The sequence below is a fragment of the Equus przewalskii genome, chromosome 21 (genome assembly GCF_037783145.1).
Source record: "Equus przewalskii isolate Varuska chromosome 21, EquPr2, whole genome shotgun sequence".
In the NCBI taxonomy this organism is placed as follows: domain Eukaryota; kingdom Metazoa; phylum Chordata; class Mammalia; order Perissodactyla; family Equidae; genus Equus; species Equus przewalskii.
The window spans coordinates 14312363-14328985 of NC_091851.1; the positions used below are offsets into that span (position 1 = coordinate 14312363).

At 40.1% G+C, this 16623-nt stretch overlaps 1 protein-coding gene across 17 annotated transcripts in view; it reads right to left on the reverse strand.

The window, feature by feature from the left end:
• The window catches only part of PLCB4 (phospholipase C beta 4), a 388953-nt gene that overhangs the window by 85242 nt on the left and 287088 nt on the right, over window positions 1-16623 (reverse strand). For 9 of the 17 annotated variants that reach the window (XM_070587877.1, XM_070587870.1, XM_070587872.1 and 6 more), the window contains 5 exons: window positions 15421-15474; window positions 9752-9833; window positions 8660-8760; window positions 7966-8023; window positions 2510-2618 (listed from right to left, as the gene is read on the reverse strand). In XM_070587877.1, coding sequence (XP_070443978.1) covers window positions 2510-2618; window positions 7966-8023; window positions 8660-8760; window positions 9752-9833; window positions 15421-15474 — 404 coding nt within the window. Of the gene's footprint in view, window positions 1-2509; window positions 2619-6489; window positions 6580-7965; window positions 8024-8659; window positions 8761-9751; window positions 9834-15420; window positions 15475-16623 lie in introns of all 17 variants that reach the window. The other 8 variants (XM_070587869.1, XM_070587861.1, XM_070587862.1 and 5 more) reach the window with 1 other exon arrangement.

Below are 16623 nucleotides of genomic sequence, written 5' to 3' on the forward strand. Positions count from 1 at the left end.
ATTGGTTGGACTTTAGTCTTTGCTAAGTACTTATTCTATTGTGTGTTGGGAAGCCTTTGGAGGGTTTTGAAGGGTGGAATAACATGATTAGACCTATTTTTTAAAGATTTACTCTGGCTGCTGTGCCGCGCATAAATTGTAAGGCATTGAGTAGAAAGGAGAAAACTAGTTAGAAGTCAGCTGGCATTGTCCAGGGAGAGATGATGAAGGCTTGGATAGTTTGGTAAGGGTGGAGATGGTGAGAAGTGATTTATTCAGGATTCATTTTCAGGACAGATCTTGTGGGTTTTGCTGATGGATCAGAGGCGATGTGGAAGAATGAAACAAATCAAGTATGATTCCAGGAGTTTTGGCTTGAAAAACTGGGTAAATAATGGTACCATTTTCTAGGCTAGGAAAGGAACAGGTCTATGGGCGGGGAGAATCAAAACATGGTGCACAGATACATTTGAAATGCCCACTCAACATGCAAATAGAGAGTTCTACCATAGGCGTGTAGTTTAAACAGAGATTAAGAGTAGAGAGTTTAATTTGAAAGTCATGGGTGTTAGTGTGGTCCAATTTGGATTCCTAGCGACCTCATGGAAAGCAGAGCTGAACCCTGCCTGGTCTTTTTGCACCATCCTCTCACCTTCCAGAACTGTATCAGACAATGCTCCACTGCTATTCATAGGGTTTCACAGATTTTAAAATTTCTGTCATTTGTGAAATGGTGAAGCTATGCTTTTTAGATGTGTCGTTGGTAATTTCAGACTTTTAGGACCTAGAAGGTCTTTAGAAATAGTCAAAGACAAGCCTCTATCATAACAGTTATCACACTGCCAAGGAACCACTGAGTCAGTCATATGTCCTTCTCCTTCAGAGATCACAACCGCCTTATGTAACTTGGAATCCCCAGCATCTAGCACAGTGCTTAGCCCCCAGTCAGCCCTCTATAAACTTTAGGGAATGGGGATAGGGGAGAAATACTAGTTGATTGAGTACATGAACCCCACTATCTTACAGGTAGGGAAACTGAGGCCCAGGAATATAGTTCTTCGCTCAAGGTCACACAGTGACAGGGTAGCAACAAGAATCAAATCAAATACTGTGAAGTGCTAGATTTTCTATCAAGCCACCTGCCCCTTCACTTTAGTCACATGCAATGTGGAATAAATTATGATACTCAGAACAGTGATAGAGAGGAAAGAAATGAAGCAATTTTGCTAAATATATATTTGAGGCCCCAGCAGAAAGGATAAAGGATGTATGTCTACAATCAAGGGAAAACTCTACTGGATCTGGAAAAATATCAGGGTTGGGTCACACAGTACAGTGGGCCAGGCATAGGTATAAACAGGTTCTATGTGCATCCAGAGAATGTATAAACTTTTCAGCCACTTTCACTGGCATGAGATACAAAGAAAAAAGAACCCCCTATTCTATTTTTTTTTTTTTGAGCGAGATTACCCCTGAGCTAACATCTGCTGCTAATCTTCCTCTTTTTGCTGAGGAAGACTGGCCCTGAGCTAACATCTGTGCCCATTTTCCTCTACTTTACCTTTGGGATGCCTACCATAGCATCGCCTGATGAGCGGTGCTAGGTCTGTGCCCAGGATCCTAACCAGTGAACCCCAGGTCGCCAAAGCGGAGCATGCAAACTTAACCACTAAGACCAGGCTGGCCCCAAGAGCCCCTATTCTAAAGAGGAGTAAACTGAGGCCATGATACTCACGGGCATATGGGAGAGACAGAAGTGGAACCTAGATCTCCTTCCACTCTCCACTGAGACATAGGCCAAAGGCTCCAGCTCGGGGATCTCTTAGCACTCCCTGTCCGGTTATATTAGCATCACCCCTCCCATCCTTCGCAAGTGTTTCCCCTGCTATGGAACCAATGTTAAATTTCCTCTCCATGCCCTTCCTTTGACAAATATTGGAATGGACAACACATTGTTCCCAAAGATTCGTTGTAAGGGGCAAAAGTTCACAAACTCTAACAATTTGCTAATTAATTCCTAACTATTTAATTTCCTATCAACTGCATTTATCTTCCATACCAGAGGTCAAATGATGGGTGAGAAGGCTCATCAAATCACGTATTAAGTTTATTCGGCTTGGCAAAACAAAAAGGAGAGAAAGAAGGTATAAATTTTTATATCAAATGAAATTATTTCAAAGATTTCAAACAGAGACTGTATTTGGCATTTTTACATTTTAAGCATTATACAATGCTAAAGATCTAATTTAAGAAATTAGCTGGGGAAAATATCACTATAATGTGTTTAATAATATAATAAATTGGCATTATACTTCAGGCAGCATGAACAAATTTTCATGTAAAGTAAAATTTATACCAACTAAGAGCAAGAATAAAAATCAGTCAGTTATCAATACTTGCCTCTAGGGAGCTCCAAAGCTTTGAAAGATACCTTGAACTAAAAATGCAGACTTTAAAAGTTGCATATACTTTTTTTTAAAGTTGCTTTTTTTTAAATAAAGAAAAATTCTCTTTTTTTCACTTTTATTACCTTTTGTCTTCAAATCTTCATCGGGCTCATACATCTCAATGATCTGCATTGCCCTTTTAGCATCATAAAATGGAAATAAAATCTCATTCAGTCGAGGATCTCGTTGATGCTATGATGAGAAAATAACTCCATTTAGGCTGACATTTCTTGCCCTTGTGGCATTACACATTATTACAGTACATAATTTCTAAAACAAGATATATCTAGAATACCATGTTTATAGTTACAAAAATAGGATTTCACTTTCTTCCTGTCTTTCTCCCTAAAATATACTTGAAAATAGTCCAATTTTGGGAGTACTTTGTTGGTTCCCCTCACTGAACTAGACAGGAAGAATAAAGAATGTACATTGTTTTTCCTTCAAAAATTGAAGGTTACATAATATGGTGTGCATGTGTCTTCTAGTTTCAAAACCACAGGTAAGACATTTGGCTTAAGTGTCCATATAAAGTGAAGCCAAAAATCTTAAAAAGAAAAAGAAAAAACAAAAATCAAAAATCTCCAAAATAGTTCAAATAGATAATATATTAATTTAAGTGTCAAAACAACAATAACAACCAAATCTCCTAATGTTAGACAGGAAAACATCACTTCATTTTCATTATATCTTTCTACATCAGTTAAAGATTTCTTGGGCACTGCAAACTTCATTTTCTTGAGTAAATATTAATCAAATGAACCAATTGTAATAATGATGAAAATTAATCAGCACAAGGATATTTACAAGCTATAGACAATATGAAAATCTGTATTTAAATATCAGTAGTTCAGAAAGTCTTTTTCTCTATGAAATCTAACTCAGTTTGCCCTGAGGAAATTCTCTGAGCAGACAGTACAAGAATGATTAAGGCACTCAGGAGGCTGGTGATGTCATTCTTTTCAAATCAGCACCTAGATGCTGGTGGTTTTACGTGAGGCACCAGGAGCAATGTTGCTTCTGCAGTTCTGTCATTCTAACTTCACAACAATGGTGAAAAAAGTCCAATTTACTAACTGACTCAGCTACAGTCTTGTGTGTGTATGTGTGTAACTGTCTGTCTGTATGTATCTGCAGGTACTGGGTCCATTAAAATTCCTTAGTGTTCATTGTGGATTAGAGGACAGAACACTGTGACCCTGGTCATCCATCAATTAAGCAAACTTCAATGGAATAATAATGGCAGACAAGCAGCTATGAGCAAAACCTAGTCAGTAGGTAGGACCCTGGCAATAGCTCTTTACCCAAATATATGCACAGACTTTGAAAAACACTATTGAGAAGGTATTTAAGAAACAACTGTTAAAAGTTCATATGGATTTCCCTTCCCCATTTGTTTTGAAATGATAATTTGAAAAGTGGGTTACACAGAATGAATGCCTTTGGCCAACAGAATATTGGATGTAATTTCCTAAAGCACTTGTGGCCTAGCCTGTTCTGGTCCTCTCACCTCCCCACCGAGTTAAGAGTGTTTACTCATAAGGAATCAATATATTTTTGTCAATTTATCCCAATGAAGCATGCTTCTGTTGTAATCTAAGAAATTACGGCTCACAACAGCTCACATCCATGCATGTGCTAGAGCAGAAACTGTTATATTAATAACAGGCCTTGAAACCATAAAGAACAAAAGTTATGGGGTATGCAGGGAAAGAGAGGTTGTGAGGTGGACCATGGAATGCCAGGCACGTGAAGACATGCTACCTCTTATTTAAGAAACAGATGGGCATCATGCAACCCTACAGCCAGCAATTCAAGGGAATGACAAGCACCACCCCTCTGGTGAGAATGCATTGTTTTAAAAACAAACAAATAAACAAACAAACAAAAAAACTCTTTCTAGGCAACTTCCTTCTCCCGTCTATGTGAATAGTATCACGGAAGATGGATTTGGGATGAAAAGGTCCTTTTTAGACCCCACAGCATTTATGGTCATGGTTGGCCACTATATTTCTCTTCCTTATTAAAAGTAAGTATTTTGATTTAAAGATACGCTCCTTGGTAAGTATTCTGGACTCATGGAGACGATGGGGCAAATCCATATGAATTAAAAAGTGAGCAAAAGAAGAGAGTAAGCTAAAAGGGAGAGGACAGATAAAGTTAGGGAAAGAAGGAAAGGGAATCCAGGCATTCTTAGGTGCTTTTTATATACATCTAGGTGTGTCTTCTAGCCAGGTGTTACTTGTGGTGTGGTGTGGTCTGTGGAGGGCAGCTATCACATCACCCTCAACTGGGAGCTTGTTAGAAACACACATTCTTGTGTCCCACGCCACACCTATGAAATCGGATTCTCTGGGGTGGAATCTGTGTTATAACAAGCCTTGCAGGTGATTCTGACGTGCTCAAATTTAAGAGGCACTGCTCTAACTTGCAAAGGTATGCATTTTAACATATTTGCAGATGAGTAAAAAAAAAAAAGTACCTACATCCTACAAGGATAGAAGAATGCTAAATATTTGAGATGTCCTCCCAATTAAATCCCATTAAAATTTAGTCAGAGGGCATGATACTCACTAGAACCTCCTGCCTATCAGAAGGAATAGCCAGGAAAACCAGATCCTAAAATGGATGTATCATAATCCCCAATTCTACATTTGCAGCAAAGAAGCAGTGAGAGCAGACAATATGAAATTGCATTTGTCTTTGCATCTGCTCTGCCAGGCAACATGACCTTTTGCTTTCTCTAAAATTTTCACGTTTCTAAAAGGAAGTACAGCATAATCTGGATAATCCAAAGGCGAGGAAACAAATGGTAAGATTTGCATTAGAGTCACAAAACTATAATCTTCAGATGAGAAAACAACGAGGAGAAAGATCACTTCCAGGTCATCTCAGAGTGATAAGGTTGCAGAAGAGTTCCACACCGACATAAATACAGGGGGGCAAATACTTCACAGCTCTGAGGGACCATCGGTTTTCAGCTGGTGTTCGGGGAAGCAATGCACGCAGGACATTCACCCCATGATGTCCAGAGCTTCGTAAAATGAGATTCTAAATAGTTTCCAAAAATAGGTCATAGAACTGTGCCCAAGTGAGTAAAGAGATAAGGGACATTATTATGTTCTTACTCTTACTGAGAAAGACATCAACTGGCTTCAAGTTGCACTGAGAGAGATAGAGGTTGACATAAATTATATTCAAAAGAAAGATAAAGAAGATAAAGACATAATTGGCAACGGTATGCTTACTCATAAGAACAAATACCCCCTTCTCTCTTTGCCTATGCATTAAAGAACACAGATATTATAAACGGAAAGAGAGCTTGGCCCCTTTCTTATATTCTTTCAACTGAAAAATAAAAAATAAAAATTTCAAAAATCAGGTTTGGGCCTAATGTGATCATATAATACGTATGAGGCAGGGGGAGGATTACCAGCAATAAGAAAATAAAGCAAATTCCTGATTATTGTGGCCACCTAAGACCTCAGTTCTCTATTATGGGACAGGTCTAATTAAAATCTCTGGGCTTCGGTTAGTTCCACATCTCTTTCCTTGTTCCTAAAGACCCAAAGAAATCTAGAATCACACTGATGCCACCAGTCCCATCACAAAAGAAGACCTTTCATTACTGTTAATGAGAAGCTAAATAAAAGGAAACATAAAAAACAAATGAGAGCTACTGGCCACTGTAATAGCGATGGATAAAAGCTTACCAAATAATAAGTATTTTAAGAAAGATTTGGATGCCAGAGCCAGAAAGTATGGGTGATCCTATCTCAAAAATTAAATGTTATGTCTTAGATTTATAAGAATTACAAGATTGATAATGGGATAGGTCTACAAAAAACAACCCATAGAAGGAGAGGCATGGAATAAGAGCCCATGAAAGGAGCACCTCTCCTCAAGACTTCAGAATCGTTTCTTTCCTTGAACAGTGAAATGTATATTAAGATCACTGTGATGTTTAAGAGACGGCTGAGTGCCAGCTTCATCCCAGAGCACACAAGAGGCCTTTGGTTAGGAAGCGGCCGATTGATGATGTAGCAGATGTTCTGCACTCCACTAAAGTGTCTTCCTTCTTTAGTAGAAAGCAAGGTTCCTGCCCATCGCACCAAAACTTAAGATGATCAGTGACCCAAAGTGCATGAAGAAGCTGAGGGAAATAAAACAATAAATCTTTTTTAAAAAGCAGAGGAGGGAGAAGGGGTTAAGGAAACAGAGCACATTAAAGCCATTTAACTTTTGAGCAACGGCGGCATAAGAATGTGGATAATATCTGGGTAAAGATTATGAACATAGTATTCGCATGACCAAAAACTAGTGGAGTGGAAAAACTTGAAACGTTGTCAAGTAAACTAAATATTGTATTGTTCTGAAAGGCTTATTTAAAAGTGGAGGCATCTGTGCTGATGTAGGCAGTACCTTCTCTTTCCTGCATCAGTGCTTTTAGGCTCTGGGTACCACAGCTTCTAAAGTGCAACCCTTCAAGTTGGGAGCCACCGAGCCCTGACATGGGAAGAAAAGAGAAGACTTTTCCCAAAGATACGATTTGTCTCTACAAAGTGGCAAATCAGTCTGCCTGTTGTCTTGAGGCAATCCTCATGTCTGGTAGGCTACTGCCTTGTCTAATGTTTTCTCTTTATCTGGTATAATAGTTAATGTAAATTGTTTTGAAACAAAAATATATTGTCCGTTCCTCACTTAAACTCTTCCTATGACTGTGTTAGAAAAAAAGGGAATTTTCCTTTCTGCATTAGCAAGAACTTCAATGGGTTTCACTGAAGAGAAAACACTTTTTTGGACGTGTAAAGAAAAAAAAAGTTAATGTTAATTGTAACAAAAGTCACAACCTTTACTTGTTCTAAAATATTTTTCTCTTGTGCTTAAGCAAATTTTGTCAACCAGTTTTGGTTGTTAAGTGAATCAATTTCTGAAATTAGCTCTGAGGTTGTTATAAAAATAAAAAGTAAAAATTTAACCTGTAATCCAGTTGGCCTAATATGTGCTATATTTTCACCCAGGAACTCCAGTGTTGTGCTTGTTGTCAAAATATTCTATTTGAATCTACATATTTTTCTTACATGCAATCTATTAAAAGACAAAAATAAAGCTTTCCAGTCCATGCAAAGGTATGAGAAAAAGTTAGCAATGGAGAATCCAACGATAGTGTGCTCAACTCAATTCATTCTCTATTTAACAAGATCAATTTAAAAAAATAAGTACCTTAAACATCATCTTGCAAAAACATAGACACATTTCATTAAATGAATATATTATAAAATTCACACGCACACACAAAACCAGAGCTACACATCACAGCAAGAAACCAACAAAAAAGCAGTGTGCAAGGCCAACGTGTAGGAAGTGCATGAACACAGGGCAGCAGCTGATTTTTGCACCTGGTAAAGCCATCATGGAAAGATCAGCAGGTCAGAAGCAAAGCGAATGAGGGCGTATGACGCGGGCATGCAATGAGGACACTGGAGGAGGCAAGCCACTGCACACAGACTTTATGGAGTTAATGTATGAAAAAGCTTACTTCATTTAGAAAGCTCACTAATTGGTCTACCGTTAAATAATCAGTTTTGTCTCCATTGCTGAAAAGAAATTTATTAGAAAAAGTAAGTTTTTGTATATGATGCTACAGTAGGTACGATTTACATGTTGACATTTGTTGATGATAATTCTAAACTTATTTTCTAACCCTGAAGTAGTGGTGCATTCTTAAAATGGCCAGAGACTGTTTGTAAGAAAAAAAAATAACCAACAACAACAAAAGAAAACACTCCTGCTAGCTCACAGAAAATGTCTGCAATTCTTCTTTAGCATTATCAAAAGAGGTTACTTTAAAAACAACATGTAAGTCATCCATTTGAAATAACTGGAATGAATGAACCTTTCAACAACATAATAACATTCCAAACCGAATCTAGTTAGTTCACATAATGGGTTAATACCTAAAGGAGCAGGTTAAAATTGGAGGTAGTTAGTAAAGCCAATGCAAGGGGTGGGGGGAAAAGTTCCAGGTGCTTCAACTAACTAATGTAAAAGTTTCTCAAAAATTCGGAGTGAACTTTTACACTAATAAAACTAAGGGGTGAAAACGTAACCCTGATTAGGTATTCCTAGTTACTACCAGCATACTATAATAAAGCATTATCACAAAAAATGTCTTAAAAATCTAAAAAGCAAGGATAACATTGATACAGCACTTTCTCATAAACGGAACTTACATTTTTTTAAAAAGATCCTCTATATCTGTCCGAGGACAAATCTTTTGCGTCAGTTCATAGAACTTTTCATAAGTAAATGCCGCAGGCTCGATTTCATCATTCTGTAAAGGATAAAAGAGTGTCAGAAATTATGGGACATTTTTTCTCCTTAGAGGGAAAGAATCTACAGGCTCATGAAACAGAGTGATGACCAGTTGGGATCCCAGGGCCTCCATCTCTGATTCTTACTGATAGAAGCAAGAAGGCCAACATCCAGCCCCGGCCAGGCCGTGCATCCAGAACACGGCATGTGTAAATGAGCATTTCTAGTTACCACACAGCCATGGTTGGTGTGTTCCAACCTCAGCTACAGCTGGGCTTGCTCTGGGAAACACCCCAGCGAACACATACAAAGAAACCTTTCCTCCTTCTCTCCTTGAGGGAAAAAAGCAAGTGCTTGCCTAAAGGATGCTGAATAAATCAAGGTCAACGTTTACTTATGCCTTTTTTGTGAATTTTCACAAGACCACATAAAGGGGGTCAGGACAATCATCTAAGATTTTCTTTTTCGTACTGAAGTTTATATTTCAAATAGGATTTGCTAAAGCAGCAACAGGCTCAAATCTTCCTTGTAGTCGAGAAATTAACTTCAATTATTTTAAATCCGAAGGGCCACAAACACAAACGGTTTGTGTGGGGAGAGGTGCTGCATAAAATATTGCACAGCTGTCTTGAGGAACTGAATTTATGAGTCAATTATTCATGCTGACATTGTGCTGGGTGGAGGCAATGCGGACGGGCTTCTCTGAAATAAGCTTTCCATAAGCTGTGTGAAAGAGCAGCCTGGCTGTCATTTCCTTTTCTTAATAAAGTTGACAAAAATATTTTGAAGTACACTATTTGAGTTTGAAAATATTTAGGTTAAAATGCCCAGAAAACAAAAGGAAGGAAGGAAGGAAGGAGAATGAAGAGGAAATTAACGGTACTCTATGTGACTGAATCTAATTCTGAATCCAATTGAGATCAATTGAACATAAATACTCTGGCTTATTACATATGAGGACATAAATAAGCAAAATGCTTTTAGAAACACACAATTAAATTAACGAATACCTTTCCACTGGGAAGACCTAATTCCTTGAGCGCTTGAAAGATCACCTTTTCTGTTTTCCCCGAGGCAAAGGTTCTAGTAATACTAGGGCAGAAAAAAGAAAGGACAAAAACTTAAGTTATTGTTAATTCTGTTTTCTCCGAGGCGAAGATCCAAGTAATACTAGAGATGATGGGATGGAGGGAGAAGGAAAAGGAGAATAAAATTACTTTTCATTTCTAGGTATTTTTCACTTCCCAAGCTAGCTCCTGCAACGTCCTTCTGGTTTACCTGAGCTGGCTGCTTGATCCTGATGGGTGGTCCTCCTGGGGGCTTGTGAACACAGGAGGCACCGGGGGATACACAACACCGGACACAAACAATGATACGTTTTGATCCTATCAAATTGCTTTCTCAGGAAAAAGGAATGTAGCAGAAGGAACAGAAGCTTTAGAATAAAACCTCACGTTGACACTATCTAGGTTTGAGGAAAAGAAGAAGACCCCTTTGAATTCAGCCCATGCCTGATTGCTCTTACCCTGCCCTGGCTTCACACTTACTACAGCTGACAAGCATTAGCAGACGTAGTTTGTTATTTTTTCTTTTTTTAACTAAGCACCCTTGAGCTACTCTGAAATGCCAGCTGCCTCAAGGATTAGGGAGTTTATTATGAAAGTGACAGGTGTCGGGGGAAAGGGAGGCTGGGGAACAAGTATTCAGTGTTTCAACAGAATCTTGGCACTCCCCTGAGACATGGTATTTTTGAGTAATGGTGCTGCCTTTAAGTAGTATGGTGTGCATCAAGAAGAGTAAAATGGGTAACATCTTAATAAGCATATTTCCTGGTGATCACAAAAGCAGGAAAGAGAGACTCCTTATGATAAATGCATCAGTGACACTCAGAATGATGCTCTCAAGGAGAGACTTGGTATCCTGGAATCCACACTTGGCTCTGAGCCATGCCTTAGCCACCCAAAGGAGCCTTCATTCATTCCCTGATTGGAAGCCAGGTAATTTATCACCATAATAACTTCAACTCTAAATTCCGAAGTCCAGCCTCGACTTGAAGATAGAGTTTACTTTCGTCTGGGAAGCCTTCGTCTTGGATCGCTTTCCCTGTGAGCACAAGAGGATTTGTAACAGCGCCCCCCTGCCCAACCTTGACATGCACTCCACCATTCACGTGAAGTGGAAGGCAAGCTCCAAATGTAAGCACCGATCACCAGTTAATCCCGATGAGTGGGAGAAAGCACCACTCAACTGCAGAGTACAGCTTCCCAGAATAGACTGGGAAGAACTGGCTTAGGTAAATGAATTGTTACGTGTTCATTCAAAGCTTTCTTGTTTCATACTCGGTCCAAGAATACTTCAAGAAGTACAGTTTTCAGAGTGCTTGAGACAGCTGTATTCAAACATAGGGAGGCCTACGAATTCTCTTTAACAAACCTACAGACATGGCAGAGCATATGTGTTTGACATTAAGCAAGCTAGTTTCTAGTGCAGGAGGTGCTGTGTCTACATTTTCCCACATCTCTAGAGTTCATGGAATTTTTATACACTGAATTGGGTTGAGAAGCAATTTATCTGACCTTTACAATGTAGGGGAAAGTAGCTACTCAGTGAGTCTTTAAAAAAAAAAAAAACAAACAAACTTGTTAATGTGAGCGCTACAGGCCTCCAGCAGGACTTGGGACGTCTGGCACTTTGAATCGGTAAGAAAATCTTTGCGAAGCAATCTTAGGGGTATCTCAGCCACTGGAGCTGCTGTTAGGCCTGGTAAAGGAGGTGAAAACTGATCAACGTGGTCATGAACACGGCAGGTATAGGACCTGCGACCTTCTGGAGAAACAGAACCTGGACACGGGGTTGGGGTGGGGGACAGGGAAGAACAGAAGAGTGTACGGGAACAGGATCTTTTGGCTAGGGCCTGGGGAAGCACCAAGAAAGAGGAAGTCAAACAAGAATGTTTCATGGGAGCAGTGAGGTCCAAGTATTTGTGGCACGGGTGGGGGTGGGGAGGGTAGGTAAAGAGATTGAGAAAGACAGAAAAAACAGGGTGTCCAGTGCCGGGACAGAGCAAAATCCATGTAGGAATATGTTAGTGAGGGCAAAGTCAGAGCTCAGTGACACGACTGCACAGAAGATGATAAAAGCAAGGGGGGGGCCTTACAGTCAGAAGGGCTCATTCTCAGGCCCATCTTTTCATCAGGGGGCTTGGGCTGGGCAGCCTCACCAGAGATTTGCTTACCTCCTTCTAGAAGAGATCAAACTCAGGATGGAAAATGGGAGCAAGAAAGTCGAACAGAGCATTGCCCTGGGGTGGTGCCTTTATGGTCTTTGCTTGTTACCTTTTGGAATCATTCTTGGTCCTTCAAATGGATTTGCTCACCGGTGAGGGGTGTTGTGGAGTGAAGGTGGATTCTTTGAGTCGCCGGTGGTGTCAGAGACCAAGTAGAATGCCATTTAACCAGGGTGCTGACAGAAATACACTTATCACAGGCTGTTGGCATTGTAAACACCATTATGTGGTGTTTCTTGGGAATGAAGAGTGTTTACAAAGGACTATAATTTAATTCAGTTCTTTATACACAGCCCCATGCCCACAGAGCATAGCTTAGTGCTTCATAGCTAACAGGTGCTCCATAAGTTTTTGTTGCAAAATAAACCTCCACCCCTTTCCCAAAAGCAATGCTACATAAAGCAAATCCGTTAAGCAGTGCCCAGTCTTATTAGAGCCCTGGTTAAATCCCATGTTCTAGGGGACCTTCCAGGTGATGAAGACAGCAGTGATCCTAGAAACTAAGGGAGTGTCACTCTTTGCTTGCCCTCAGAGGATCTACATTCTATCCAGAGGGTTTAACATCATCTTCTCAAACAGTCCAGGAGGACTCACAAAGTGAAGCCCTAGCAGAAGCAGAGCCTCCTTGTAGACAGGCTGGGCCTTCAGGACATGGGTGGATTATGTAGGAGTTGGGCTGCCATGAGCATCCTTGAAGTCTCGGCCTTCTTTAACACAACTGTCTCCTTGGGACTTCTTCCAGCCATAGCCCACAACTATTGTCTGCCTACCATTTCCCAACTTTCTAGCCATTGGTTCCAATTTCAGGTTATAAGGAATGGGAGATAGTGAAAGAAGAGTGACTTTCAAATCTTTGGTCTGAGGAGGAAGATAAATTGACAAATTGAGTGCGAGCTTGTAAATTTGAGAGAAAGGCAGACTGCATAAGATTAGGTACATAGGAAGAAAAGAGAAGAGCGAGATGGAGAGTAAGACTTCCTTCATTTGTCATTCCTGCAACTTCCTGGATATTAAATCTTGATTAATGCTAAAGAGCAGGGGGCCATTCCCAAGCGATGTAATGACTAATGACGCCAGATCCCTTTTAACATTATGCACACTATACTAATAGTTTCCATTTTAAAAACTCCAGAATGATGGTGCTGAAACAACATTTTAAAAGTGTTTACTCTTCATATCCATTAAAACATTCAGAGCAATTTCCACCTAGCCCTTGGCAGCTCATCCACCAGGAGATTTATCCGCTTTTATTTGGCTTGGTATCAATTCTCCATCAACTCTAACAAACTGCCCCTGAATCACAGATGTCTTGTGTCAGACACCTGTTAATACTGGCAGGCACCAGAGTTTATGTCAAAGAGAGCTAAAGAATATGACAAAATATCTAGGCTATTTCTACAAAAAAAGTAATAATTTTGTATGTGAACATGCTAGATAAAAGATCTCTGGAATCAGAAAAGTCCTCAAAGCTTGTATAACAACGGCTTGATTAGTAGGATATATACAAATGAAACCAGAACGGCTAGTTAGAAGCACTTTGATCAAAATCTATGTGTTTCTATTTTGCCCATTTCCTGAACCTTATCTTGGAAGAAAAAGCAGGAGAGGAAAGCATGTAAAAACTGATCCAACTTCCACTTCTGCTCTTCACACTGCTATCTGGGCTCTCTTAGTTTGAACTTATTACTTCAATACTGATTTTAAATAAAGATGTACTACATATTTAACAATAGCTGTAGGATGCTGGGATACATTAGAATAATTGTCCTGCTATCGTTCAACAGAGCAAAGGGTTTGAAATAAGGATCAGTTAAAGTGTTTTTGCCAACAATCATTAGTCAAGGGTGCTAATAGGGCTGTTTTTAAAGTTTTAAATCTGGCATAAAATTGACTTGCTAGTAAGTTATTAACTAAAACAAAGAAAATCCTACATATAGATCTGTAAAGACCACAACAAGTGCTCGAGGTCTATATTTCTGAAAACCTTCAATAGAATGTTGTCCATGGTCTTCTTTATGATTTGTATGGTTTTTATTTTTTCATTGATATAAGACATGGAATTTGGAAAAATGATGACCTCTAGGAAAATTCTGTTAAATGTGAAAAGAATAATGTGCAGGGAGTATGGAGATATTCTCAAAGGGATGCGGAATGGAAGCTTCAGAGCAGAATGAAGTGGCTGGGGAGAAAGGGAGGCCCAAAAGAGTCAGAAATGGCCAAGAGTGATCAGTGTGTCACTCCCCGAATGCATCTACTCACATTTGATGCAGCTGCTGACCTGTCTGCCTCATCTCTGAAAGATAGAGCAGCTATAAGACAGGATTCTACTCTGTAGTTCTGATTTTGTTTGTTGCTGTTGGTTGGTTGGTTTCTTTGCTAGTCTTGTCTAGAGAAGACGTGAACATGAACCTGAGCCTGAAGAATACTAGAAGAGTGGGTTGGTATCTGAAGAACCCATGTTTGATTCAGGTTCAGGGTTTAGGTTCCTGAATCCAAATACAATCTTGGCTTCATGTAGACAGCAGATGCCCTGGGGCCCAGTCTAGCTTCTGGAATTTCCATAAAGTGCTTTCACAAATACCAACCAAAAAGATACTGGGAGAGTTTGGTAAAGGATTGCCATCATCACCATTGCAAGAGCTTCCAACTGTAGCCACAGACCATTAATAAACCCTAACACCAGATATGCAGTGGAGAGGCAGAAAAGAGGCAAGCAGGAGGAATCCTCAGAGGGTGAAACGCATCAGCGTAAGCATTAAAGAACACGTGGAGAATGGATCTGGTTAATGTTCTCCTCATTCTTGATTCCACTCAGGCTTTATTGCCATTTTTCTTTCCTTGTCACTGTTATGTTGGGCAGGGTAAGGGAGGAAGCGAGAGCTCTGAAGAGTGTGTAGGGTCAGAGACAACACCTAGAGAGCAACTGGCAAGAAGCCAAAGAAGGAGTCCACCACTCTGGCACCGAGGAGCAGCAAAGCTCAGAATGAGATGCACTGTCCAGAGGCATCATCTTCCTAAGACACAGTGCCCACTCTTCCACTGCAGGTGCACAAGAGAAACTTCTTTCATTTTAGCTAGCGGTTGTTCAGGGCAAGTAGGTGAAAGACACTTAAATCCTAAAAACCCATTTCTTTGAAGATTAAAAAAAAACACTGCTTTTTCAAATGTTCTTGATCAAAGGTGAGTTAACGCTATTCTGAAACAAATGCAACTTTACATCCACAATGATTTTTACAAACTGAACATGGCATTTGATGAAGTGATTCAAACCACACTTCCAGAAATATCTTCAGTTAAAGCAATTAACAAGTAGTTGTGGAGGGCTCTCTCTTTGGTCTGGTATCATGAGGGCCGACACAGGATACGGGGAGCACACAGGAAGGACGGACTTACCTCCTAACTGGAATTTTACCATTTGTGTTGGTCATAAATGCCAATTTCATCCAGCTGGAAAACAACAGGAACAATATTGTTTTAATGTTTCTTGGGAGGAACAGCTTCAATCCGGTTAAGACTTTAAAAGAAAGTTCACTGAAGCAAAGAACATTTATTCTGAAAACCAGAGACAATTATATGCTGAGATTATATAAATTTATGGTTGCCAGATTTAGCAAATAAGACTTGCTGTTAAATTTGAATTTGTAATAAACAACAAATAATTTTTTAATACAAGTATGTTCCAAATAGTGCATAGGACATACTTATACTAAAAAACTATTTATTACTTATCTGAAACTCAAATTTAACTGAAAGTCCCATATTTTATCTGTCAAACCTACATGAACCGGAAAACTGAGTGCCTGCACTGAGCAAAACAAATCCCCAGTACTTATTTGGTGACTGGTCTAGTCCTTGATTATTGCTCTTTAATAATTTACTAAGGTGGTGAGAAATGCAACTGATGGTGACACCAGCCAGCCTTGTCTTGAGAACCCACGGGGACCCTCCACCCCAGCTCCCAGTGCAGTGAAGTACAGACAGGGACCTTCCTTGATTTCCAGTGGTCGAAATTCATTAACTCGAACTGACAGTAAGCAACTCCCTGCTTTCTCCAGGCTTTCCGGAAACACAGGGACCCAGAACACTTATTTGCAGTTTGGTGCCAGGACAGTTCTTAGCTAATGACCCCCATTTTCACTGTTTACAGTCAATAATATTCTAACAATCAGCAGAACACGATGATTTGGTAAAGTTTCTGTCTTAAGTCACATTTCGTAGAAGCACAAGTGGCTACTTATCAGGGGATGTTTTCAGGACAACAGGAGTGAGGGAAACAATAGGGCAGAAAGAACAGGATGCAAAGTTGTGGTCTCGGCTGGAACTTTAGCCTGATGCCACAGGGAGCTCTGGGGTGTGATGTGCACCAGGACTTGGTGGCAAGGGGGCTGACCTTCTGTACCCTGTTTCAGTGCATCATTGGCCATGGGCTTGCCCCGAGGAGCCGGGAAGAGTGTGACCCCCCCAAGCACGGGACTCCCCTTCAGCAGAGGGCACTACTCTGGAGAAGTGGCAGGTGTTAGCCCCTGGTGAGCTAACCCTCATGGCAGCTGGCGGATGGTGAACACCAGCTCCATAAAGGGATCTGGGTAGGATCCC